Here is a 25,992-nt window from a genome sequence, read left to right as displayed (position 1 = left end):
AGTACTGCAGTCATGACATTAATTAATTAATCAATTTTAGGACTGTTAGATTCTGCATCTTATGATATTCTTTAACATGCTGATGGGTGGGTTGGTTATTTGATTCATCAATCATGATGAATCTACTTTTTGTCTTTGGTGTATTATTGACCAAAAATTTGTTCAGAGTATAAATTACTAACTGAAAAATGTCTTTTACATAATTCTGCTTTTTGGTTTGCTCTGTTCCTTACTTTTTGCCTCAATTATTTCCTTTTTTTCATCTGTATTTTTGCAAACGGCTCTACAAAAAAGAGGGAATTAAGCCCAAAATGTACTATTTGTTACATAAAGAAGGGGGCGCGGTCTAGCTTTCACGTCGGTTTGACAGCCGTTTTTAACCGACGAAGAAGAAGATGACGGCGACGAAAACAAAGCGACGCTCATAAGTCACCTCTCAATATTATCGTAACTTCAACCTAATTTTTTTTCATACCGAGCGTTGTTTTCTCCAAATTCATACTAACCCCACATTGGATTCACGTAACCCAACCAGTTAGCTTGTTCTAACTAGCGACGGACATTTTATTTAACAGCATATGATATCAAAATATTAGCCAGCGACTAGCCTGTCATCAGTTAGCTGACAGAAGCCAGACAGTTAGCTTAGCTCCAGCAGAGATATCTGACGTAGCTTTGAGTTCAGAGCCCTTTAGGGGTGAAGCTTTAGTTTAAGTCTTGTTCCAGAAAAACCCGAAACATGTCGGATGATTATGAATTAAGCGACGACCCGAACATGATGAGAATGGAGGAGGATGGAGAGGCGAACAGTGACGACCCGATGTCAGCAGCGGGGGACTGTGGCCTTATGGGGGGCGAGGCCGAAGGATCAAGGATCGACGCCAGTAAAAACGAGGAGGATGAAGGGTATGGTGATGGTGAAGGGTGGATAGACTCAGGTTCACTGTTGATAATCGAAAAGATGCTGTAGCTGCAGGACCGGATTTTTGCAGGACCTGGCATTGTTATTGTTGGGTACTACTTTATTCATTAGGAGGGGTGATTATTTTAACAAGCATTCATAAACTAAACATTACACTAGAACGATTTCCGAGGTGTTTGAGTGTTACCGGTTTGCTATTTTAAAAGTTTGGGTTTTAAAAGGAAATGTTAGACTAAAGTAAGTGATATTTTCAAATATCATTTACTTTTGAATGTTTGTTATTATTTTCAGTTTTCTGTTTAGAAAAACAGCTTTGCCTGTTGTTCAGAAAATCAAAGTATGGATGTCAAAGGAGCTTGCAAAGAAAAGCGTCTTGACTTCTTTAAGTTGCTTGAAGACGTTTCACCTCTCATCCGTGAAGCTTCTTCAGTTCTAAGGTCAAATGGTGGAGAGTCCCAGATATAAATCTAGTGGGAGTAACCCCCCACAGAGGGACAAAAGGACCCCCTGATGATCCTCTAATCGCCTGAGCCAAGGTGTGAAACTGGGTGTGGGTCCCAATCAGCCAGAGTTTCGGGTGAGTTCATTGTGAAACCTGGCCCCACCTTATGCGAATTCCTGAGATCAGATGGCCCAGGATGTGAGTGGGCGTTAAGGCGTCTGGGAAGGGATCTCAAAACTGGATTATAGATGGCAGAGAGTTGGTGTCGTAAACCCCCACCTCTGTTCAAAGATGGTCGCTCACAGTGGACATAGATGGCTTCTTTCACTCCTCTTTCAAACCATCTGTCCTCTCTGTCCAAAATGTGAACATTGGCATCCTCGAAAGAATGTCCTTTATCCTTAAGATGCAGATGGACTGCTGAGTCTTGTCCTGTGGAGGTGGCTCTTCTGTGTTGTGCCATGCGCTTGTGAAGTGGCTGTTTGGTCTCTCCAATGTAGAGGTCTGGGCATTCCTTGCTGCACTGTACAGCATAGACCACATTGTTAAGTTTGTGTTTTGGCGTTTTGTCTTTCGGGTGAACCAGTTTCTGTCTGAGCGTGTTGCTGGGTCTGAAATGCACCGGGATGTCATGCTTGGAGAAAACTCTCCTGAGTTTTTCTGATACACCGGCTACATAGGGGATGACAATGTTCAGACAGACGCAACAACAACCGCTGTACAGTGCAGCGAGGAATGCCCAGACCTCGCATAAGGTGGGGCCAGGTTTCACAATGAACTCACCCGAAACTCTGGCTGATTGGGACCCACACCCAGTTTCACACCTTGGCTCAGGCGATTAGAGGATCATCAGGGGGTCCTTTTGTCCCTCTGTGGGGGGTTACTCCCACTAGGTTTATATCTGGGACTCTCCACCATTTGACCTTAGAACTGAAGAAGCTTCTCGGATGAGAGGTGAAACGTCTTCAAGTAACTTAAAGAAGTCCAGACACTTTTCTTTGCAAGCTCCTTTGACTACGATGACCTGGATGACTGAGAACCTTCACAAAGTATGGATGCATATACAGAGTATTGGTTTGTTATTGTCCTGTGGTGTGACAGAAAATGATGCAAAGAATAGGGTGAAGTATAGGCAAATTATCCGTTTTAGCGACGTCCAATGGGAGCACTAAAAAGAAGAAGATTGCATTAGATTACCAATCATTGATATTGGCTAATAATTAGCAAATGTTTAAGTGTTGGCAATATCAATCAAAAGTGGAGCTAATGGTTCCAAAATTGTATGAAGAGCATACATTACAGTGCAGGATTTTTGTTTCCCTTTTTAGGAAAGGTGGGAAATAAAACCCAAAATAAAGTCACAAGACTTACAAAATATATATATCGCCATCAGCTGTGAGTCACAGTCCTTTTATATCAACCTGGTCACTGAATCCCTTAATTAAAAAGAATTAGAACAGGTTCAATTTAGGGAATATCTTAACATTTTATCACTGCAGTTGTAAACAAAACCATCTTTCTTGATAATAACACTGCACTGGTTGGTTGCAGGTCTACAGTACTTCACTGGTGGATTTATATGCATGGTTTTCCTTGCAATAAAGTGATTGATTCTGATATAGAAAGGGGTTTTGGACTTACACCATTTAAAAATCACCATCACTTTAAAATAACAAAACAATTACCCCACGTTTCATGATTATAGTTGAATTTACTCAAGAATAAATACATTTCTCTTTATCAAATGGTCATAAACAACAGAAAGATGTTAACAGGCTTCTGTTAAGAAAGGGAACAGATTCTTTGCCCTATTTTAATATGGACAAAACATGTTTATATGTGAAGGCCCATTTTGAGCTAAGAAAAACCCTTGTATGTGTTCACATTTTGATTGCACATAAAAGATTAAATCAGGTCCTCATTAGTCACCTAATGAATGGAGAATCTGCTGTGTTTGATATTGTATTGTCTGGATGTAAATTGATGATAAATTACTTACTAAGCAAGTTACATAGATTACTTGTAGCAAATGAGGGGACCTTTGAGCAGCCCAGCTGTTTAAAGAAGCTTGCATACAGTGGGGCAAAAAAGTACTTAGTCAGCCACCGATTGTGCAAGTTCCCCCACTTAAAATGATGACAGAGGTCAGTAATTTGCACCAGAGGTACACTTCAACTGTGAGAGACAGAATGTGAAAAAAAATCCATGAATTCACATGGTAGGATTTGTAAAGAATTTATTCGTAAATTAGGGTGGAAAATAAGTATTTGGTCACCTCAAACAAGGAAAATCTCTGGCTCTCACAGACCTGTAACGTCTTCTGTAAGAAGCTTTTCTGTCCCCCACTCGTTACCTGTATGAATGGCACCTGTTTGAACTCATCATCTGTATAAAAGACACCTGTCCACAGCCTCAAACAGTCAGACTCCAAACTCCGCCATGGCCAAGACCAAAGAGCTTTGGAAGGACACCAGGAAAAGTATTGTAGACCTGCACCAGACTGGGAAGAGTGAATCTACAATAGGCAAGCAGCTTGGTGTGAAAAAATCAACTGTGGGAGCAATCATCAGAAAATGGAAGACATACAAGACCACTGATAATCTCCCTCGATCTGGGGCTCCACGCAAGATCTCATCCCGTGGGGTCAAAATGATCATGAGAACGGTGAGCAAAGATTCCAGAACCACACGGGGGGACCTGGTGAATGACCTGCAGAGAGCTGGGACCAAAGTAACAAAGGTCACCATCAGTAACACACTACAACGGCAGGGAATCAAATCCCGCAGTGCCAGACGTGTTCCGCTGCTGAAGCCAGTGCATGTCCAGGCCTGTCTGAAGTTTGCCAGAGAGCACATGGATGATACAGCAGAGGATTGGGAGAATGTCATGTGGTCAGATGAAACCAAAGTAGAACTTTTTGGTATAAACTCAACTCGTCGTGTTTGGAGGAAGAAGAATACTGAGTTGCATCCCAAGAACACCATACCTACTGTGAAGCATGGGGGTGGAAACATCATGCTATGGGGCTGTTTTTCTGCCAAGGGGACAGGACGACTGATCCGTGTTAAGGACAGAATGAATGGGGCCATGTATCGTGAGATTTTGAGCCAAAACCTCCTTCCATCAGTGAGAACTTTGAAGATGAAATGAGGCTGGGTCTTCCAACATGACAATGATCCAAAACACACCGCCCGGGCAACAAAGGAGTGGCTCCGTAAGAAGCATTTGAAAGTCCTGGAGTGGCCTAGCCAGTCTCCAGACCTTAACCCCATAGAAAATCTGTGGCGGGAGTTGAAAGTCTGTGTTGCTTGGCGACAGCCCCAAAACATCACTGCTCTCGAGAAGATCTGCATGGAGGAATGGGCCAAAATACCAGCTACTGTGTGTGCAAACCTGGTAAAGACCTATAGTAAACGTTTGACCTCTGTTATTGCCAACAAAGGTTATGTTACAAAGTATTGAGTTGTATTTTTGTTATTGACCAAATACTTATTTTCCACCCTGATTTACGAATAAATTCTTTACAAATCCTACCATGTGGATTCATGGATTTTTTTTTTTCACATTCTGTCTCTCACAGTTGAAGTGTACCTCTGGTGCAAATTACTGACCTCTGTCATCATTTTAGGTGGGGGAACTTGCACAATCGGTGGCTGACTAAATACTTTTTTGCCCCACTGTAGAGATCTTATAAAGCAGTCTCAACACATAGACACCACCTGCTTATTTTTGTGTGATTTGTCAACAGGAAGATGTTTGTTGGAGGCCTCAGCTGGGACACGACTAAGAAGGACCTGAAAGATTACTTTTCAAAGTTTGGGGAAGTGGTAGACTGCACGTTAAAGCTGGACCCCATGACTGGACGGTCAAGGGGTTTTGGGTTTGTGCTCTTCAAAGAACCTGAAAGTGTTGATAAGGTATTATCCTGTTCACATAAGGGGATGTGTGTGGGTTTTTTTTTTTAATTACCAGTAAATTTGCTTTTCTAACAGACATGAACTTGCTGTGATTGTGCAGTTTCATGTCTGTGTGGGTGGCTTTTTTTTTTTCAGTTTTATTTAATGATTAGCAGAAAATTTTAATATTTGGCCTTTTTTGGCAATTTGGATTTAAATTAGAATGAATGTAACTATACTACTGCGCGGTTTATGAATACAACCTATAAAGTTTGAGCTCAATGATGCCCAAACAATCAAACATCCGTTCCGCTAAATCAAAATGAAAGATGAAATATTCACGTATGTACATTTTTGTCAATGGTCTATATTGCTTTACAGGTTGCCTCACAGAAAGAACATAAACTTAATGGGAAGGTGATTGACCCCAAAAAAGCCAAGGCCATGAAGAGCAAGGAGCCAGTAAAGAAGATCTTTGTTGGTGGTCTCTCTCCTGACACTCCTGAAGAGAAAGTCAGAGAGTATTTTGGTGCCTTCGGAGAGGTGAGTGACTTGTGAAAATTAGATTTTGTTTGATCTTTTTCCCCACTTGTTCTGTGTGGCTCTGCAGGGCTCCTATTTGCCCATTAAATTATGTCTTAATGTGAACAGGTGGAGTCCGTTGAGCTTCCCATGGAGAACAAAACAAACAAAAGGAGAGGCTTCTGTTTCATCACATTCAAGGAGGAGGAGCCAGTAAAGAAGATTATGGAAAAAAAGTACCACAATATTGGATTAAGCAAGGTACAGTCCTTTTCTTTTAGGTCCTATATTATGTGTTTTTATTTTTCAGAATTTCCCCCCTTTTTATATGTAGAAAAAAGTCTGCGATGCATATGTTGAAAAGCTGTATGTCTTCTCTCACTCAGTCTCTCCCTACCGTTCTGTCTCTATTACAAATAAATAAATGAAACATTAATACATTAATTTTAAAAAACCCCGTTAGTTTACCTGAACTGAGGCCACTCTCATTGTCTTATCAAAGCAGCCAGACTCCACTTATAAATTTTATAGCTGATCAACCTGTTGCTTTACTGCTGCATCAAAAGGTTCGTTTATGTGACTTTGGTGTTTTAACATGATAATTATGAATCAAACTAAGGTGTTAAACACCAGAGCCACACAGCAGCGACGTGACAGCAACTAAAGCAGCCCTGTTCTTTTCAAATGTAGATAATGTGGCTAACATAATTGTTAGCTTTGACTGTATACACAGTCAAAGCGTGTCAAAGCTCTGGGGAAAAAGAAATGCTGAGGATAGTGACTTTGTGGAATTATTACAGACAGATTAGTAACCTTTTAAAAAGTACTGTGTGGGTGTTACTTTATATGCTTCAGTGCACTTAAACTCATCTGGCTTTCTGTTAGCATTTACATCTGTTTGCTTCTTTTCTAATCTCTGTACTCATTCAAATTTACAATAACTGTGCACTCATGGGTATATTTTTTGGATTCTGTTGTAAGACAAGAGAACTACTTTGAAACATTGACTTTAATGTGGTCCATTACTAACGGAGAGCTGTTTACCAAGAGGCTGCTCCCCACCAATGAAATTTAGATTTTTGTAACTGCAGCACTTTGTTGGACAAACTTTGCATTTATATATGTGAAAAAACAAAGATCGTGCAGACAATTTGGCTGTATTTTAAAGTAAGAGTGGTGTGCAGGGAGAAAGTTGGAAGCTACAGTGTGTCTCATTCTGGTCTGTTTGACAGCAGTATAGTGTAAATGAGCTGGGCTGCTCCTATTGGCTGCTTCTAACTGTCACTCACAGACCCTTCTTTAAAGGGGCGGATGCACAACCAATCCTAATTTAATTTAAAGCTACAGACACTGAAATTGAAATGTGTGTGTGTGTATACATACCTGCAAGAGGTATATGTGTGTGTGTATATATATATATATATATATATATATATATATAGAGATAGATAGATATGGAGAGAGAGAGATTTATGTATATATATATACATATAAAATGTGTACGAACATGGAAGACTTGTGTGAATTTGTGGTGAATTATGGGACCTTAATTTGACTTAATCTGGTAATTTCTTATAGTGTGAAATAAAAGTGGCGATGTCTAAGGAGCAGTACCAACAGCAGCAGTATTGGGGTGGCAGAGGAGGATATTCATCTAGGTCTCGGGGAAGAGGTGGTGAGTGTAGACTGTTTTGCATAACTTCTTGCAGGTAAAGATATTTATAAAGCTTACTTGTACAAACTGTGCAAAAAAGTGTTTTCTGTTCTTAAAGATAACAAAGCTTTCTCCTCTGCTAGGCTTGTTATGTAAATGTGATGGTAAAACAGTGATTAAAAAACAAACAAACTAAAAACACACACATACAAAATTCTTAACTGTTTTACATTTCTGGGATGTAAATCACAAAATTAGCAGTTAAGTCTGCTCTCAATCTAACAGTCTGATTTAATAATAGAAGATGAGGTTTGACAGTTTCATTTTTAGTTTGAAACACAGGTCAGTTTATGTCAACTTGGTGTCTGTTTTTTGTTTCAGGCCCAAATCAAAATTGGAACCAGGGTTATGGCAACTACTGGAATCAAGGCTATGGAAATTATGGCAACTATGGTTACGGTAATCAAGGCTATGGAGGATATGGTGGCTATGATTACTCTGGTTACAACAACTATTATGGCTATGGTGACTACAACAGTGAGTATAGTTTTACGGCCAGTTTTTTTTCTACTTTTGAAACAATACAAACGTGTGAAATTTCCACTTTGTTCACATGTGCAGATCAATCTGGTGGTTATGGCAAGTCGCCACGACGTGGTGGTCACACGAACAGTTACAAGCCGTATTAATAGGGGAAACCCTCCTCTTGAAATAGGTATGTAATAGTACATATATACTTTTTTGCTTTTAAACTTAAAGTAGTTTTATATTTACTTTGATGTTTGGTAACATTATGCATAATTTCCTCCATAAATTTCTTTTTCTCAGCACCCTGAAGTGCTTTACAGTAGTGGTAACATAGAGGCTACGCTCTTGTGGCGATTATTTTAACAGCCGGCTTCTGCTGCCTCTTTTGCATCTTCTCTTTTTTTTTTAAACTGTAAAGTTAACAGGTAATGTACTGCTACTACAGTAAATGGATGCCAAAGTTAAGGATGTGCAAGGAAACAGAAGGAAGTATGTTGTCTCCTAACTCTGACATACCTTGTTTGTACCTGCCAGCGGAGCTTCCTTGCAGGCCATGAGCTGACTCCCAGATACTCTCAGGGCCCGCTCAATGCGGACCGGGTATGAGAAGCATACGCTCTCGAATGCTGCCATTTGGTATGGTCTTCCAACATCCTGTATCAGCATTTCTAAACTAAACAATATGGGACACGTCCAGCTTTGTCATCTTTCTTTCAATTTTTTAATTTCTTTGCAATTGTTTGTAATGTAAAACGTAAAATATACATATGTAATTGTCATTTTTTACAGGCCCTTACTCCCCCACAAGTAATAATTATAAATCTGAAAAAATAACTTTGTTTTTTAAAGGATACATACAGCTTTCTCTGGACTTTCCAGTTCCTAATGTTAATATATGCATCCCTAATCTTAATTAAAATGCTTGTTTCTTTATTTAGCTCTTGTAGCCAGTAGTCCATGAGCTAAAACCTGGTTCGTATTTGGACTCTACTGTGCTGGGGGATAAAGTGCTTTAATTTGTGTACATGTATTGTTCTGTTTTGTGTTACTCACAGCGATGGAAAAGGCTCCTCCTTTTGTTAATTTTCCTGTAACAAATTTTCCTCTTATAACCTTTGGTAAAATGAGAAGAATCAAAGTGTCACTACATCTCCAGAAAATTTGCATGTAATGCTTTCTTTAATGTGTATTTTTGACCAATCTGAACATTTCTTCCATTTAGTATTTTGGCTTTGACTTCTTCAATTTAATGCACTTCAAGATCTCTAGCTTAACTTTCTAACTTTTTATGTAATATGTTAAAATAATCAGTTTGGTTTTTTTCTTATAGTTTTTTTTATTACATTGGACATTATAAACACAGGGGATTCCTATTGTTTTGCAATCTTACCCTCTTTGTTTGTCTATAGCTGATTTATTGTTGTTTGTTTTTCATAGGTTTCAGAGTGATGAAAGTCTACCGTGCGCTGTTGGAGCGTTGGCCAGAGAGATGATGGCATCCAGCAAAGATTACTTAGCTAGTTGTAAGACAGTAATTGAAGAACACCGAGACCTACAGTACATTTTCTCCTATACCTACTGAGTATTTCATTGTTATGCATTTATTTGGATTGCTGCAATGTTTGATCAGTTTGCTTTCCTCATCCCTTCGTTTTTTGTACTTATGTCCAAATGCTAACTTGTGAACTGCTTCATATATTCCATGACTGAAATGTAACATTGGTTGGAACAAATCACTCACATATTCAGTAATGTGGTAGCAAAGATACAAAATGTGTTATTACAATTCATTATCTTTATCATATTCATCAATCATATATTAAATATGTTATTACAGAGTTTGACAGTCATAAACATACAATATATATACAGTGTATTGGACATGAAGAAATGCGACTAATATAAAAATAAACACATTTGAATTTCTGTTCCATTAATAGAGTGGTTTTATGTCACACACGTAAGACTGTTGGAGTGTTAAAGTATTTCAGCTAACTTCATATCACTTCAATCTCTGCTGCTCTCAATTTCTTTTTCACATTATGTTGTCACAAAATAACATAATCAACAATCATTAGCCCTTTAAATTTACATGTCTTTGCTTAAGCTGAAGTGATCACTTGCAAGAGTAATTCAAATGCCGGTAAGCGCCATGTTTGTAGCTTTCAGCCTTGAGTAGGTAAACGTGGAATTTATATAACTTTTGTGGCAGCAAGGATGATGAGGATGATGATGATCAGCACAATCACACCGATTAGGATCATCATTTTAACATTTTTCCACCAGTATTTTCTGGCCACCCTTGTGGATGTTCTCTGGAATGAGTCAGCCTGAAAAGCAAAAAAAATGCCAAATTAAACCCTGATATTTGAGGAAGCACATGCGTCGTTAAAAGACAAGCAATCTCCAGAAGCCCTATAAAGCATCAACCATTTGCAAGCTTTAGAGATGAACACGAAGGTTTCTGATTGAGTGATTACAAAGTGATGAAGAATGATGAATGGATAATTAAAACAGGGACCCTAAAATACTAGAAGAACAAACGTGAGTTTTTGTTTCCCAAGGATGGTTACATGTATTGCAAAGATGTAAATGTGCATGAAATACTGAAATATTAAGTATCTAGTGAGAACAAGTTACCATACATATATAAATAATTGAGATGAAATAGATACTAAACTAAAGGGGTGACCGCAGTAGTGTATAACTGTTTAAACATCCTAGCTAAAAGTAACAATAAAACATTTAAAAGTGGGTGAGCGGTAAAAAAGAAATGTAGTTGAATAGCTGAAACAGGTAGCAATGTGTGGGTTATTTTACAAATTTGGTCTGTAAATGAAAGCAAAAGAAAACAAAGGTTTATAGGGGAACTGGAAACTGCTAGGGACGTTTCCCTAATCAGACAACAAACTGTAAAGGTTAGGAAACTGCTTTAGTGTCAAATAAGGCATTTTATTATGACTATATGTATCAGGAGCAGGATTTTCTTTTTAAATCTCAACCCGTCTAGTTACAAACATACCATACTATCCCCAGAAATCATGAAATCACTCAAAGTATCTGAAAGCTTTACTTTATGAACAAAAAGCATAAATATGCTTTGTAGCACAGCTAAACATAATATCTTCATATATGATAAAAGATAAAATGGATTCAAGCTTCTTCCTAAAAGGCCCACGATCGGATACTTACAGACGCCTGCAGGTCATCCGTCTTGCCAATCAGATCATCTAATCTGTCGCCTCTCTCCAGCACTTTGTTGATGTTGTCTGTCAGAATAACTTTAACCTCATTTACCTGACCTTGCACTTGGTCAAGCTTAGAGGCCGGAACAGCGGGAGTTGGCTGAGAATGTTGGTCAGCCTGTGAAAAATGGTGGAAATTGATTCACTTTTAGTGCTGTTGGTCCCTTATCCAAACATTTACTACCATGTGTATGCCACTACAGGTCTGCCGGGCAAATGGCGGTGCTACAGTCCCTGTATAAGTTATTTCTAAGAACCAAACCTTACTTCCTGCAACTGTGCTAACAGGAAAAAGTGCTGTCAAGTGTCAGTAAGTTTACCAAGGCCTGTGTCACTGCCAGATGAGCACCATTGTCACAAAGTAAATTTTACTTTCAAAATTTTGATACAGGATTGTTCAATAATGTCAAGATTGACATCAAGTCACCCTCAGTCATCAATAGAAGAGCAGTATATTAGGCAAAAATGAAGTTATAGTCTAAAAATAACATCGACTTACCATAGCAACACTGTTTCCTGGTCAAAACAGCAAAATCCAGCTTCGAACAAAAAAAGGAAATCTTCAGACGAGTTCAGTCCAACTAATTTAATAAACAAACATAGAGATCTGTGTTTCGGGTCATACAGCAAAAGCTGGACAAACGTTTCCTGAAGGTTGCACCTCTTCACAGTTACTTATTAACTAACAGTTGCCGCAATCAAAGTCTCACTGTTTTACCAGAACAAGTCGCCATCACCAGAGAGAACTAAATTTAGTCGAACATGAACATGCAGTACTTTCATTTCCTGCTTTTGAGGAACTAGGCCGCTATATGATCACTACATAAGAGCAAAAACAGCCACCCTGTTTAGTTATTACAGACAAAGAAGATTGAAGTTAAGCTGGTAAATAAGTGTCTACTGGTTTTAGTTCTGTGTGGTTTACATACCATCAGCTGTCAGAGTGGTAAATGCAGGCCAGTGTTGAGCTGATATGTCTGGGCAAAGTACTCTGTGTTTGCGGCAGAGGGATATTTGCAAGGCAATAAAGGGGTGTATTCACTCGGCTGCTCCACTTCATTTCCTCATCCTGTGTTGTGCAGTTTGTTATTTCACCAGTGTAGCAGCCCACACATGACAGTTTGAAAGTTCTGTTGTGAAATTATGCTTCATTCTAACATATTCAAGCGTCGGTTTAGTGCAGGTTAGCCCCTTTTTATGTAATTACTAGAAAACTTTTGAAAATATGTTATATAAAACAGGTCACAAGACGCACTATTTACCAGTGTCTGTAAGCTGTCTCATCAATGTATCATATCTATTTCTGGTCATTTTTGCATGGCCTTTGCCTTTTTAAATCGTCTTCGGTGATTCAGAAATAAAGCTGCAATATGGGATACAAGTTGAATATTATTTTAACAATATAACCGTTAGATTAACACAGTGGGTTAGCCTGCGGGGCCTGGATATGTTATGTGTGTAGGTTTTGTATGTCTTGTTTTCACACCAAATTGTGCTTCATTTACAGTTTTTTTTTTTTTGCTGTTTCAGCTTTCTTCCCCCACAGTGCAACACAGTAGTGTTTGTGTGCATGTAAGATAAGATAAGATAAGATAGAACTTTATTAATCCCTCGGGTGGGTTCCTCTGGGAAATTCGATTTCCAAAAAAGCACAGCACCGACAGAAGTTACAGAGTTATACACACACACATATATATAAATACAGAGACAATATAAATAAAATATATGAAGGGGATAAATAGAATAAATAGGAATAAAAATAAAAATACAAGTGAATTGCACATTTCAAGTATTGAGTCTATTGCACCGTTGACTATTTACAAAAGTATTGCACAAAAGGTATTGCACAGTGAGGTGAAGAGGCACTACAGCTTAGTTGTTCCCTCCTTTGTCCTCCTGTTTCCCCTCCCTCTCCCCTCCAGAGAGGAGTTAAACAGTCTGATGGCGTGTGGGACAAAGGAGTTTTTAAGTCTGTTAGTTCTTGTCTTTGGGAGAAGCAACCTGTCACTGAACAGACTCTTCTGGTTGTTAATGGCCGTGTGCAGAGGATGTCTGGCATTGTCCATAATGTCCATCAGTTTCTTTAATGTCCTTTTCTCTGCCACTGTCACCAGAGTGTCCAGCTTCATGCCGACCACAGAGCTAGCCCTCCTGATCAGTTTCTCCAGCCTGGATGAGTCCTTCTTTGCTGTGCTGCTCCCCCAGCACACCACAGCATAGAAAAGTACTCCAGCAACCACCGACTGGTAAAACATCCTCAGGAGCTTCCTGCAGATGTTAAAAGACCGCAGCCTCCTGAGGAAGTACAGTCGGCTTTGGGCTTTTTTATACAGGTGCTCTGTGTTGCATGACCAGTCCAGTTTATTGTCCACCCACAGCCCGAGGTACTTGTACTTGTTGACCACCTCCACCTCCTCCCCCTCTATCTGAACCGACAGTGGACCTGCTCTAGACCTCCCGAAGTCCACAACCAGTTCCTTAGTCTTTGAGGTGTTGAGTTGCAGGTGGTTTGTGTGACTCCATGCGACAAAGTTCCTCACCAGACTTCTGTACTCCTCTTCCTGATCATCCCAGATACACCCCATGATGGCTGTGTCGTCTGCAAACTTCTGAATGTGGCATAATTCAGAGTTGTAGCAGAAGTCAGAGGTGTACAGGGTGAAGAGAAGAGGGGACAGCACAGTTCCCTGTGGTGCTCCTGTGCTGCTGACCACTGTGTCAGACGTGATGTCCTTCAGCCTGACGTACTGTGGTCTGTCGGTGAGGTAGTCGGAGATCCAAGCCACCAGGCAGGGGTCCACCTCCATCCTGTTCAGTTTTTCTTGAAGCATACAGGGCCGGATGGTATTAAAGGCACTGGAAAAGTCAAGAAACAGGATCCTGACCGTGCCTTTTCCCCCATCCAGGTGTGAGTGGGCTCTGTGTAGGAGGTACAGGATGGCATCCTCCACTCCGACACCCGCCTTGTATGCAAACTGTAGTGGGTCCTGGGCATGTTGTACCTGTGGTCGGAGGAGGTTGAGGAAGAGCCGCTCTAGAGTCTTCATAAGATGTGACGTCAGTGCCACCGGTCGGAAGTCATTCAGCTCATTGGGCCGGTTCTTTTTGGGGACCGGGACGATGCAGGATGTCTTCCATAGGGCGGGCACTCTCCCCAGTCGCAGACTGAGGTTGAAGACTCGTTGTAGCGGCTCCCCAAGTTCAGCAGCACACGCCTTTAGCATCCTAGGACACACCTTGTCTGGGCCTGCTGCCTTTCTGGGGCGAAGCTTCCTCAGTTGTCTCCTGACCTGATGTGTGTTCATTTGTGTGTCATTTTTCTGCTGAAAGGACAAGGAATAACTGAAGATTGTGTAGCAGTCAAAGAAAAATAAAGCATTAGTAACACATAAATACTGAAGCCATTCAACCATTAATTCTATTTACTGAGCTCAGGATGTACTTCTCTAATAAAGAAGATCTGGGTGTGAGTTGTGGGAACTGATCATTGAGAGGGAGAATGCTTGCCAAATACTAACAGTAGCTGTGGATTACTGAAGTGGAAATAATAAAGACAAATCTTTAAGTGTGCATCAATGCTGGCTTGCTTGAAGTCACTGGTACAAAAAAGGTAGCCTTAGGCTGAAAGGGAGAGGACAGATACAGGTTGGTTACTTGCCAGATGAAGTAATGGGTAGGACTGCAAACTGAGGGGTAAAGGGAAGCAGGTGTGTGAATGGGTGTGGCTACAGATCATGGGTTAGTGCAGATAAGTGAATCAGGTGACTGGGTGAGGAGCAAAGTCTGATGGCATCTGGTGGACAGATGGAGAAGCTAAAAGAGTGAATACTGAACAGCTAAATCACAGAAGAAACTAATATTACAAGTCTTTGCATCACTAAACATTATGTTTCTTTTCTTTAATATGAAGCATTAAAAAAAGTTGTATCCATGGTCTTAATAGGCTTATCCAGCTACAATCACAATGCAAGCAAGTATTCATAATTAGTTGAGTTACACACAGTAAGAGATTTGAGTAAATTGCCTCTGTGTATTTCTCTTTGGAGCGCATGCTTTTATAGAACCAGTGTTTTGTCTGTAGTTTTATTATTACATGATGAACAATTAATCTAGAAAACGTGGCTCTAGAAAACTTTACATTGGGGGCAAAGAGGTCTAGGCAGTGTCGCACATGTCTCTTCAGTGAAGTAGTAAAAATCCCCTTTATGCAAGTGGAGTCAACAAAATATCCACAAAAACACTTTAAAACGATTTATTCTAATATAATCTCTTCTAAGAAGACAAACCCGATTTTTTTAGGTAGGTAAGTTAAAACAGTTAGTTTTTTAAAGTAACTTTTAAGGACATAAAACTGTAAGTGGGGGGTGGGTTCAGCTGGTGGGCACCTGTAGATCCGCCCCTGCCCTGTTAAGTGGCTCAGTCTAAATATATTCCATATAATTTTAGAAGCTGGGAATGTGTTTTCTAGAAAAGTCTTCATTTGTTAGCCCAAAGCTGTGAGATACATGGAGTGGGAGTGACAAGTTCAATATAAAAAAGAAAATGCATCCCAACAGTGCCATCTTGAGGCTGCCCGAGCTTGCAAACATTCCTTCTTCAGCCATTACAGCTGTTTGCAGATCCTGAAACGGAAATTACTTCTACGGTGTGCTGATGTATCGTGTTTTCCTGCACGACTACTGATGAAAGGTTTCATCAGTTGCTTTCTGGAGTTTCTAAATCACAGTTATCTTCAACCTTCAGAGTTAATCATTGCTTTATATAATCGGCGCCGGCGAACATCACAGGCAGCTTTCACTTTATAAAGCAAACCTACATCGGTACGATTGCCCTTTGCTTCATTTTGACCCGCTGAATTCAACTTTTCTGCAGCGACTGTCGACGAGCAGAAGATGAACCAAGGTAGCGGAACCCGCAGCGGGAAGACTTTCCTGTTCACGTCGGAGTCTGTTGGAGAAGGACACTCCGGTAGGCTAGTGCTGTACTCATGTCTCACAGTGTAACGAACAATGTCCAGCTAGACATTCACACATGGATGTATCAGAGACACTTGGACATGTCTGGACATGCACACATACATTGTCTGTCCTTGTAACTCACCACAGCCGTGATGTTAGCAAACTACACAAGTGTATGGAAGATCATTTTACTCAAAACTGATATTGGGGGCAAATAATGATGGTCAATTAACACTTCAGTTATTTCCGTTAAATGAGAATATGAATGTTAAAATATTCAAAAATTTATTTTTGCGGCAGAATAATTAAATGTTATATCCTAAATTCAATTTTTTAAAAATATAAATAAAATGAGAACCTTAAATAATTAAGATGTTTTTTATAACTAACACTAGAGCGTGAAATATAATTTAAACCAAAATTGAAATTAAATATGCAAATTGCCAAAAATGTGACATAAAAATTTATTTAAAGTAGTTTTAATATTTAAACAAGATTGAAGCTTCAATACTAAACATACTTTAAACATCTTTGAAAAGAAAGCATGATAATCTCAAAAGGTGGGAGGAGAAAAATATTTATTGGAAAAGTTCAGCATTTTAGAAAATATGTTAAGTGGTTTTCTTGGTATGATTAAGTATACAATTATGATGCAAACTAAGTAGCTTGTAGAATCGCCTTTATTAGTAGTGACTTGAAATAATCTATGACTTAATTTTTCATCATTGTGGAGGAATTTTGACCCACACTTCTTTAATACATCGCTTAGTAAAAATAAACATTGTATGCACACGGGTGTTCACTGCTCGTAGACCCAAATTACACCTTTCTTGGCTGCTACTTCGAAGCACATCTGTCCTGCGTGCTGCACAACAACATTGAATATTTAGTATTTACTGCTGTTTACACTTAGTGATGGTGATGGTGTTGTGTTTAGTATGTTGCTTTGTTTTGGGTTTTTTTTGTCTTTTTTTGCTTGTTTTCTATTCTTCTCTCAACAGGTGATCCAGGAGATTTTTATTTTTTTTCTCCCCCCCTTTCTCACTGTCCCTCTCCCCTTCTGTTTTTCCTTTCCTTCCTCTTTCTTTCTCCCTTTCCTATCTCTCACTCATGTCTGTCCCGTCTGTAACATCTGAAAATAAAATATAATAAATAATAAAAACAAAGATCGACCAAATGGACCAATACGGCAATGCCACGATGATCCATTTGGCAAAGTAAATCCATTGGGTATCCTTGTTGGTCTTCAGACAACAATTCTGATGGCTAAAGAACCAAATGGGACAGGCGAAATAAAAAAAAAAAAAAAAAAATGTAAAAATAAACATTGTTATCATATTTTATATATTATTATCCTTCTACAACATATCAGGATTCAAAGTGAATACAAATCTGCAGAATGTATTTATTTTATTTCACTTTACTTTATTGTTGCCCAATTAGAATTTTTTACATACTGATTTTGTGTTCACAGATAAAATGTGTGATCAGATTAGTGATGCTGTGCTCGATGCGTACCTAAGTCAAGACCCTGACTCTAAAGTGGCCTGTGGTAAGTTTCCAGTTTTATTAGATTGGCGTGATAACGTTTTCACTACTTAGTAAGATTTCCGTCAGGAATTCAACACAGAAATTCCAAATCATCTGCTATTGTTATGTGAACGATGAGAGTTGTTGGTGGAGAATGGAGCATGGATCGTGGTGTGTCAGAACTAATAGTACTAACAGATCTTTAGAGTGAATAAAGTTCAATTCGTTTTGAATGTAGCTGCAAAGGTAGGCTAATTTGGTAACTAATAATTAAACAGTGTTTGCCTTTTAGATCAAAGTTCAGGTCAGCATTTTTCTTCTGGGTTCCTCTTGGATGACGAAATAAATGCAGTTTCAGATAACAAACCATCTTCTTCCTCTCTTCCTGAGACTCGCTCACAGTATTCGTTTCAATTTTTTACAGAATGTGTGGCAAAGACTGGCATGATTTTACTAGTTGGAGAAGTAACATCCAAAGCCACGGTAGACCTCCAGACAGTCGTGCGAAACACCGTTAAGAAGATTGGCTATGATGACTCCTCAAAAGGTAAACTATGGATGAAATTGGTATTCTTTTGATTACGTGGTTTTACAGAAAGTCAGAGTCAAAGAGTGTTGCTGATATTTTTTCAACTGTGATGTGCAGGCTTTGACTACAAGACCTGCAATGTACTAGTGGCTCTGGAGCCGCAGTGTGCGGAGATCTCAGACTGTGTGTTCGAAGGCAGGGATCAGGAGGATATCGGTGCAGGGGACCAGGTTCAGTATTTGATTTTCAGCCACCATGTTTGAATAAGTATTTTGGAGTTGGGGCTAGGATTAGGAGGCCAATAATAAACACATTAATCCTTTTTTTATGTTTTTGGTTCAGCAGCAAAGGCATAGGAAATTCATAAATCAACAATTTTGTAATTTAAAGATGAAAATATTGAAAAAAGTCATAATTCTGATTGTAACTCTTTTGACATTCAAATACTGAAAACTACCCATAAGAAACGACGTCACAACTTTCATACATATTTTTGTGTAACTCTTACTGTCTCTGATCTCTTTAATGAAGTAGAACTATTTCTTCCCAAGTAAATTATTATTTACATTTTTTTGCTATAATATTCATAAAAGATTAATGTGTGTGTGTGTGTGTGTGTGTGTATATCATGTAACCACAAGGAATTTCCAGTTTTTCAGAAATCGTGAATAAACTGATGATTGGCGCTACTCCCTCGCCTCCCTTTAGAATTTTTAAATGGTGTATTCACCGAAGGACTGTTTGGAAAAACTTGATTTTTAGCACTAAATAAAAAATATGGGAAAAGGGGGTCAAGGCATTACCTTCACTACAGGGTTTCATTTACTTGGAATGACTGTGTAAGCTTATTTGTTGAGATATTCAAGTGGCAAACCAAGCAACAACTTATTTGCAAAACACTTCATATTTTTCAGAGACATAATTTGTAAATATTTGCAATTAAAGATTTAAATACAAACTGTTATGTAACTGGCCTTTCACCCTTAAGGGCTTGATGTTTGGCTATGCCACGGATGAGACTGAGGAGTGCATGCCGTTGACCCTGCTTCTGGCTCATAAACTAAACTACAGGATGAAGGAGCTGTCGCGGAATGGAGACTGTCCTTGGATACAGCCAGACTCCAAATCACAGGTAAGCTTTTTCACAAGGAAAATCTTGCACACTTCATCTTTTTTGTGTTTTTCCTTTAATATTATGGATGAAACTATACCCTCTCTGCTTTTTGGTTTCTCTTCTGTAGGTCACCGTGGAGTATCGAGACAACATGGGAGCCATGGAGCCCCTGCGTGTCCACACTGTGGTGATCTCAGTACAGCACAGTCCTGACATCACCCTGGAGGAGATCAGATGCAACCTAATGGAGAAGGTGGTGAAGGCTGTCATTCCTGCCAAGTACCTGGATGATAACACCATCTACCATCTGCTGCCGAGTGGGAAATTCCTTTTTGGGGGTCCACAGGTTAGGAATGACTAAAGCCTGTAGTAAATTGTGATTTTCATCCGATGTGAGGGCATGAATGATATGCCTTTGACGTTTTTTATACATCAACAGGGAGATGCGGGACTCACAGGACGTAAAATCATAGTGGATACCTACGGAGGATGGGGTGGGCACGGAGGAGGGGCTTTCTCTGGAAAGGACTATTCCAAAGTAGATCGGTCTGGAGCTTATGCAGCACGTTGGGTAGCCAAGTCACTTGTCAAGGCTGGACTGTGCAGGCGAGCTCTCGTTCAGGTGACAATCGAATGGCATTAAGGGGATCAACGTGTAAAGAAAGTATTTCACTCTTTATTCGCATCACTGTTTTTGTGTCTAACGTGTGATAATTGGTGTCCACTCTGCCATGCTCTTAAGATCTCCTATGCTATTGGTGTGAGCCATCCACTCTCCATCTCAGTGTTTCACTACGGCACATCTAACAGAGACGAAGACGAGCTGCTGCAGATCGTACAGAAGAACTTTGATCTGAGGCCTGGAGTGATTGTGAAGTATGTGCAGTTTGTCCTAGTTGCATCTGATAAAGATAAGAGATTCTTTTATTAACAGTGTAGCACTTCGCTTTTACAGAGAGCTGGGACTGAAGAAGCCAATTTACCAGGCCACTGCCTGCTACGGTCATTTTGGCAGGAAGGAGTTCCCTTGGGAAAAGCCGAAGACTCTGGTGTTTTGAGTTTAGTGTTGAGTGTTTTCTAGTTGTGTCCTAGTAAAGTCTGCTTAGTGTCACATAATCAATAATGTCTAAATTCACCTGTTTAAATGTCTTCTCTCTGTTTAAGTGTCTCCTCATTTCTGGCTTCAAACTGCAAAAGCCGTGGCCACCACCTTTTATAACAAAGATTAATTACTATTTTTTTAATTAGAAAAAAGCAACACATTGATGTATTGTTGTATGATGGTTACTGTAAAACATCTGAAGATAAGTGTCACTTTTATACACACTGTCAAAATTCAGAATCTATATCTGTACTATACATTTATTGATTAAAAGGCTGCAATAAAAACAGACTTTTATTATAATATCATGTAACACTAATACACTAATTTGAAATACTTCAAAGATGGAGTGACCAATAAAGTATGATCTGTATCATGTAACCACCCACAAATATATACAGATACTAACCAGTCTACATATTCACTCTAAAAAAATATTGCTTTGGCTCTACCAAGTGGACATGAACATCCATCTACTTTTTCCACTTACCCAACTCCAGGTGAACTTATCCCCGACATAGGGAGACAGCCATTCACAGTCCCATTAACACCTATGTGCACGTCTTTGAGGAAGGTAAGGTAAGGTAAGAGGAAGCTCGAGAAAGCATGCAGGGAAGAGGGTGAACATGCAAACTCTACACAGGAAGGCCCCAGCTGGCTCCTGGAGTCAAACCAGAACCTTCTTACTTCTTACTTAGTCCACAGTACCAACTGCCGAGCTGTCCTGGTTATGAACAGTCAAACAATCGTTTTGAGATGCATGGTGAGAACAAACAGTACACTGGCAAGGAGACGTTTATTATACCCGTTGCTAAATTCCACGAATGGACTGATAGTGATGTTCTGCAGATGCCATGCCTGGAGATGGCGCTGTTGCATCATGTGTGTGGTGGATTGACCCTTTGGCCTTGTAGCCACTCTGCTTGGTGAGTAATGTCCCCCAGAGGACATTCTTCTTGTTGATGCAAAAACATGACATACACCCACAGAGTGAACACTTACATCGGGTGTTTCCATGAAAGTGCAGCGCACAGAGAGATGAATAATACCACCATGTTGTCAGATTTCAGTCCAGAGGGGGAGTGAGTTGGAAATGTGGGGAAAAGAGAAATACATTCATTTAGTGATACTGACTTTTAAGTTCATGCAAAACGCCCTACATTTTACCATGCAGCTAAAGAACAGCCAGTTTGCAGCAAACTGGATGAATTTAATGGTTGGGAAGTGTAAAAGCTGAAACTTGTGTTTTTTATGATCACTGTGCCAAAAAGTATGTGAAAGGAAATCAGTCCAGCGAGGTGTGCAGAGGCATGAAGCAGCCACTCTGTCCTCAAGTACAGCCTTGTTTATCTAATGTGTCATCCATGCTAATGGAGAGAACAGGAGGATACTGGGTAACTCGTTATATTAAACCTTTTAAAACAATTAGACTATCATATTTAAAGGAACATAAATCACAATCTTAATATTCTGTAAATGTTAGCTTAAAAATCACAGAAATATGTCCTCTTGTAAAACAATTTATCTGAAAAGGACATCTTTATCTTTATATCGTCAATACAAAATTATACAATATTTATAATCATGGAGCTAAATTAATTTGCTGAAATCTAGATTTACATATATTGGATTTATTTATTTAGTAGTTTTTTGTTAGACAGAAGGACATAAAAACACTAACAGTTGCAATAAGCCAGGTTTTATGCATTGTGTAAACAGCTGATTCTACCTCATTGCAACATGAGAATTTTGCATAACACACTCTAAATACAGTGTTTAACTTTTCTTTTTATACTAAAAATTTATAATTAATCTTTTGCACTCAGTTTTTAGCTGTGTTGAAACATTAAACTAACAGGTATTGGTAATATGACTGTATTTAGCATTTGTGGTATTATTTTGTCACAAGATTTTTTACTATTGAGTTTAGTTCAGTGGTATATGCTTAAATCATTTTATTTCTGTTAAATCACTAACAAAAATCCTATTCAGTATATAAAAAACATTTATTGTATTTTGTATTATACTGTAAATGGTTTTTAGTCTAAACCTTAATAGTGGAAGTACTATATTGGTAAAGGTTACACTCACATGTGCAAAAGAATTCTTGTGATTTCCCTTTGATATATTTCAGAGGTGTTAAAACGACCGACTTTAGCCTTTATGCACCTATAACACCTTATAGCATTTTTCATTTAATTTCATAGCAATAACATCTAATTTGTATCCACAGCACTTGAATATTACTGACACTTTATTTGGCACATCTTGCTAATACTCTTTTACTCTAATACGCTTTTTATTTTTAGAGGTGGCCATCTGATGTTGGTCCATGTTGACATGATAACATCACTCATTTGCTGCAGATTGTGCCAGTGGATCAGCCATGCTGTGTTCAGAGTCACTTAAATCACCATTCTTCCTCATTCTGCTGTTTGATTAGAACTTGACCATGGTTGCATACCTGAATGTGTTGCTTTCATATGATTGAGTCATTAATATTTGCATTAACAAGGAGCTGAACAAGTATACCTTATATAGTGAGTATACAAAGAGCTTACATTTCTAATCAAGATCATGTCAACACTTATTAATGCCACTGATTCTATGAACATCCTTTAAGTTGTAATTTCAGACTGCTTTCTGTATAAATCAGCTTCCACACACTTCACATATTTTCCAGGCATTTCTCAAACGCATGAACAAATGAAATGGAACAAACGCATTTCATTTTTGCAGCAGCTGAAGATAATGTATTTTAAAAAGAAAGACCTACACTGTGCTTTTATTATGAAATCTCACCTTCGTTATCACATTTTACCACTCCGTCCTTCTTAACAAGAGAGACACATTTGTGTGAGACTTACTCTGTCAAAGAAATTATTCATAGTTTTCAATCAGCAGTTCGTCAGTGTTTAACAGTAATTGAATTTTGATATGGGGGCAATTATTCATCATTTAAGGTTATTTGCATTAATTTGGAATATTAATGGGTTCTTTCGGGGTGAAAGAGGAGATGAGTATTTGGTCACAGAGGAGCTACACCACTCCAGGCAGCACATGGGAGAAGTTTGCCTTAAATTCTTTCTATCAGACAGGTTCTGTAAGACGTGATTAATTATGTTAAAAAGTTGTTGTTGTTTTTTTAACCTGAGCTGTTGTCATTTTTTAACCCTAACTAAACTGAAATATAAAATATTTTTTAAAACCCCGAAGGCTAAGTTCTCCTTGCCTTCAGGTCCAGGTCACTCAACACTGCTACTATCTGCAGATTGTTTTTCCTTGAAAATAATTATTCAGAAAATTAAGTCTTTCTGGGAACAGGCCCAGAAGAGCTTAAGAAAATCATTCAGTGTTTCTCGATATCTTCTCAGAATTAGAATTCATTATTTATTTATTTTTATAAAATGTTCTGGATATTTTCCTCCAATGAAGGACATATATGTTGTCATAGTTACCATTTCCTTTAAGCTCATGCTCAATGATTGCTCAGCATCTACAAGATGACCTGCTATTATTATTATTATTTTTTTAAATAACAAAATTTGTGTCTCTGTTGCATAGGCAGTGGTTTGAGGCCTGGCTGTGGTTTCTCCAGATAGTCACTTTGTGTTCTTTAAATTGGTCAATAATGACCAGGAGCTGGACCTCCTCACCGTGTTTTATCTAAAAACAGACATAGCCGTTATAGCATCCCGCACAGGATTTTGAGCTTCCGTTTTTGAACTATAGACTGCATTTTAATATGACGCTCTACTGGGTTTGACTGACTTTTGAAGCAGCCTCAAGTGGCACCCAGAGGAACTGCAGCTTTTCACAGTACTTCTGCCTTGGTTTAATCTTTCAGCTTTGCAGTTTCCCCTTGAATAAGCTGAGTCTCGCTTAGTGGTTATAACAAAAGTTAAATGCTTTTCAGCATTCGGTTTACTGAATTCATAATAGTAGTAATTTTTAATTCCAGCCCCACTAATACTAACATTTGCATTCAGCACAGAGGTATGTTTTGAGTTTTGCAGAAAACTTAGCATGGCTGTAGACTCTCTCTCTCTCTCTTCCCTTCTTTTTCGATTTCCCTCCAAGTAGCAGATGATAAGAGGTAATCCTATGGTGCTACATTTTCCCCTCAAATTTCAAGTGTAATGAGATTTTTCGGACTGGGCACACAGCAAGGTTACAGTATAAGGACAGCAGCTGTGAGGGTGTGAGATAAGAACAGATTGGCTTGGTGATAGAAGAGACGAGACGGTTTCAGTCTGGAATAGCTGATTTTCTGATTCAGAGCTCAGAGCTCTTTGATTGTTTTGACAACCTGCTAAGATATTCAGGAGAAGGACCGCTACAGCTCATGAAATTTGCAGATCCTGATTGACTGTAGGATATTTTCATAGAGGCCATCCATATGTATGGTGCGTGTGTGTGTGTGTGTGTGTGTGTGTGTGTGTGTGTGTGTGTGTGTGTGTGTGTTGGCATATGTGGACCGGTTTAAGCTGAGCTGGATTTCTTTCTCAGCTGGTCTCTTATGATTTTCAAAAGGATGGGAAGACTTCTCCATCCATCTCTCTCTCACACACATTAAGCAGACACACAGATTTTGTATATTTTTTTAAAGACCCCTCTGTCTGGTTATACTTGACTTTACTTGGTCTTTGCACATTGTGACAAGACGCCAGAGGCTTTTCTACGAGTGTGAATTTGCTTAATTGACCACACAGGGCTCTAGTAGGATTCTATAGAAGCCAGGAAGCCATGAGTTCCAGTATCCAAATACCACCACAGTAGCTCACAAAATGAAAATATAAGTTTAAAAGTTAACATTGTGGCAAATTTATTGCAAAGCCAGCCAAATATCACCCCCCCCCCCCCCCCCCCCAAACAAACAAAATACAACAGAAAAACCCTGTAAACATAACATTGATTAAGAGATAATTGTTAATACCACTTTATTAAGGTAAACATCTTAGCAAATAATTGTATTTTTATACTTGCAGTAGTTTATGTCTAATAGTCAGAGAAGCACTTAAATAGCACTACAGAAGAAGTGCAAGCATACAGGGAGTAACATTTTTAAAGTTGAAAGGTAATTTCAAATGCAAAATGGTAAAAATGGTAAATGGCCTGTATTTGTATAGCGCTTTACTAGTCCCTGAGGACCTCAAAGCGCTTTACATATCCAGTCATCCACCCATTCACACACTGGTGATGGCAAGCTACATTGTAGCCACAGCCACCCTGGGGCGCACTGACAGAGGCGAGGCTGCCGGACACTGGCGCCACCGGGCCCTCTGACCACCACCAGTAGGCAACGGGTGAAGTGTCTTGCCCAAGGACACAACGACCGAGACTGTCCAAGCCGGGGCTCGAACCGGCAACCTTCCGATTACAAGGCGAACTCCCAACTCTTGAGCCACGATCGCCCCATAATGTCTAATTGATCAGCAAATTTCGGCAAACACACTACACAAACACAATGTGTGCAGTTTGTCACACATCATGTCTGCTAGCTAAAGTTATGGCTGCTGTTGTTTCCCAGGGAGAAAAAAGAATCCGAGG

General features: G+C 39.2%; 3 protein-coding genes across 7 annotated transcripts; 2 read left to right on the top strand and 1 right to left on the bottom strand.

The window, feature by feature from the left end:
- The first annotated feature begins 365 nt into the window (after positions 1–365).
- hnrnpd (heterogeneous nuclear ribonucleoprotein D) lies at positions 366–9,890 on the top strand. 4 transcript variants are annotated; one of them, XR_014277677.1, is made up of 8 exons: positions 366–906; positions 5,113–5,281; positions 5,642–5,803; positions 5,912–6,043; positions 7,361–7,457; positions 7,818–7,973; positions 8,058–8,600; positions 9,402–9,890. XR_014277677.1 is itself a non-coding variant. In XM_082539439.1 (8 exons), exons 1-7 carry the CDS (start codon positions 740–742, stop codon positions 8,123–8,125), a joined length of 951 nt encoding a protein of 316 aa, XP_082395565.1. In that variant the 5' UTR covers positions 366–739; the 3' UTR covers positions 8,126–8,151; positions 9,402–9,890. The 4 variants fall into 4 exon arrangements, 3 of the variants coding, with proteins under 3 accessions (XP_082395565.1, XP_082395564.1, XP_082395563.1); XM_082539439.1 differs by having other exon boundaries at positions 8,058–8,151; XM_082539438.1 differs by having other exon boundaries at positions 8,058–8,151; positions 8,499–9,890.
- LOC309710185 (vesicle-associated membrane protein 8) lies at positions 9,738–12,253 on the bottom strand. 2 transcript variants are annotated; one of them, XM_082539441.1, is made up of 4 exons: positions 12,139–12,253; positions 11,709–11,790; positions 11,157–11,327; positions 9,738–10,294 (listed from the first exon to the last, which is right to left on the bottom strand). In XM_082539441.1, exons 2-4 carry the CDS (start codon positions 11,709–11,711, stop codon positions 10,157–10,159), a joined length of 312 nt encoding a protein of 103 aa, XP_082395567.1. In that variant the 5' UTR covers positions 11,712–11,790; positions 12,139–12,253; the 3' UTR covers positions 9,738–10,156. The 2 variants fall into 2 exon arrangements, with proteins under 2 accessions (XP_082395567.1, XP_082395566.1); XM_082539440.1 differs by having other exon boundaries at positions 11,709–11,748.
- An 83-nt stretch (positions 12,254–12,336) lies between these two features.
- mat2al (methionine adenosyltransferase II, alpha-like) lies at positions 12,337–20,729 on the top strand. Its single transcript, XM_082542198.1, has 10 exons — positions 12,337–12,392; positions 16,082–16,177; positions 17,642–17,719; positions 18,122–18,244; positions 18,344–18,456; positions 19,215–19,358; positions 19,468–19,686; positions 19,780–19,962; positions 20,083–20,216; positions 20,296–20,729. The coding sequence occupies exons 1-10, from the start codon at positions 12,353–12,355 to the stop codon at positions 20,396–20,398; spliced, it is 1,233 nt and encodes a 410-aa protein (XP_082398324.1). The 5' UTR covers positions 12,337–12,352; the 3' UTR covers positions 20,399–20,729.
- The last annotated feature ends 5,263 nt before the right edge of the window (positions 20,730–25,992 follow it).

This window comes from Aulonocara stuartgranti, assembly GCF_965226115.1.
Source record: "Aulonocara stuartgranti genome assembly, chromosome: 7".
In the NCBI taxonomy this organism is placed as follows: domain Eukaryota; kingdom Metazoa; phylum Chordata; class Actinopteri; order Cichliformes; family Cichlidae; genus Aulonocara; species Aulonocara stuartgranti.
Note: the sequence above shows the minus strand (reverse complement) of the source record. Positions and strands in the feature narration are given on the sequence as shown.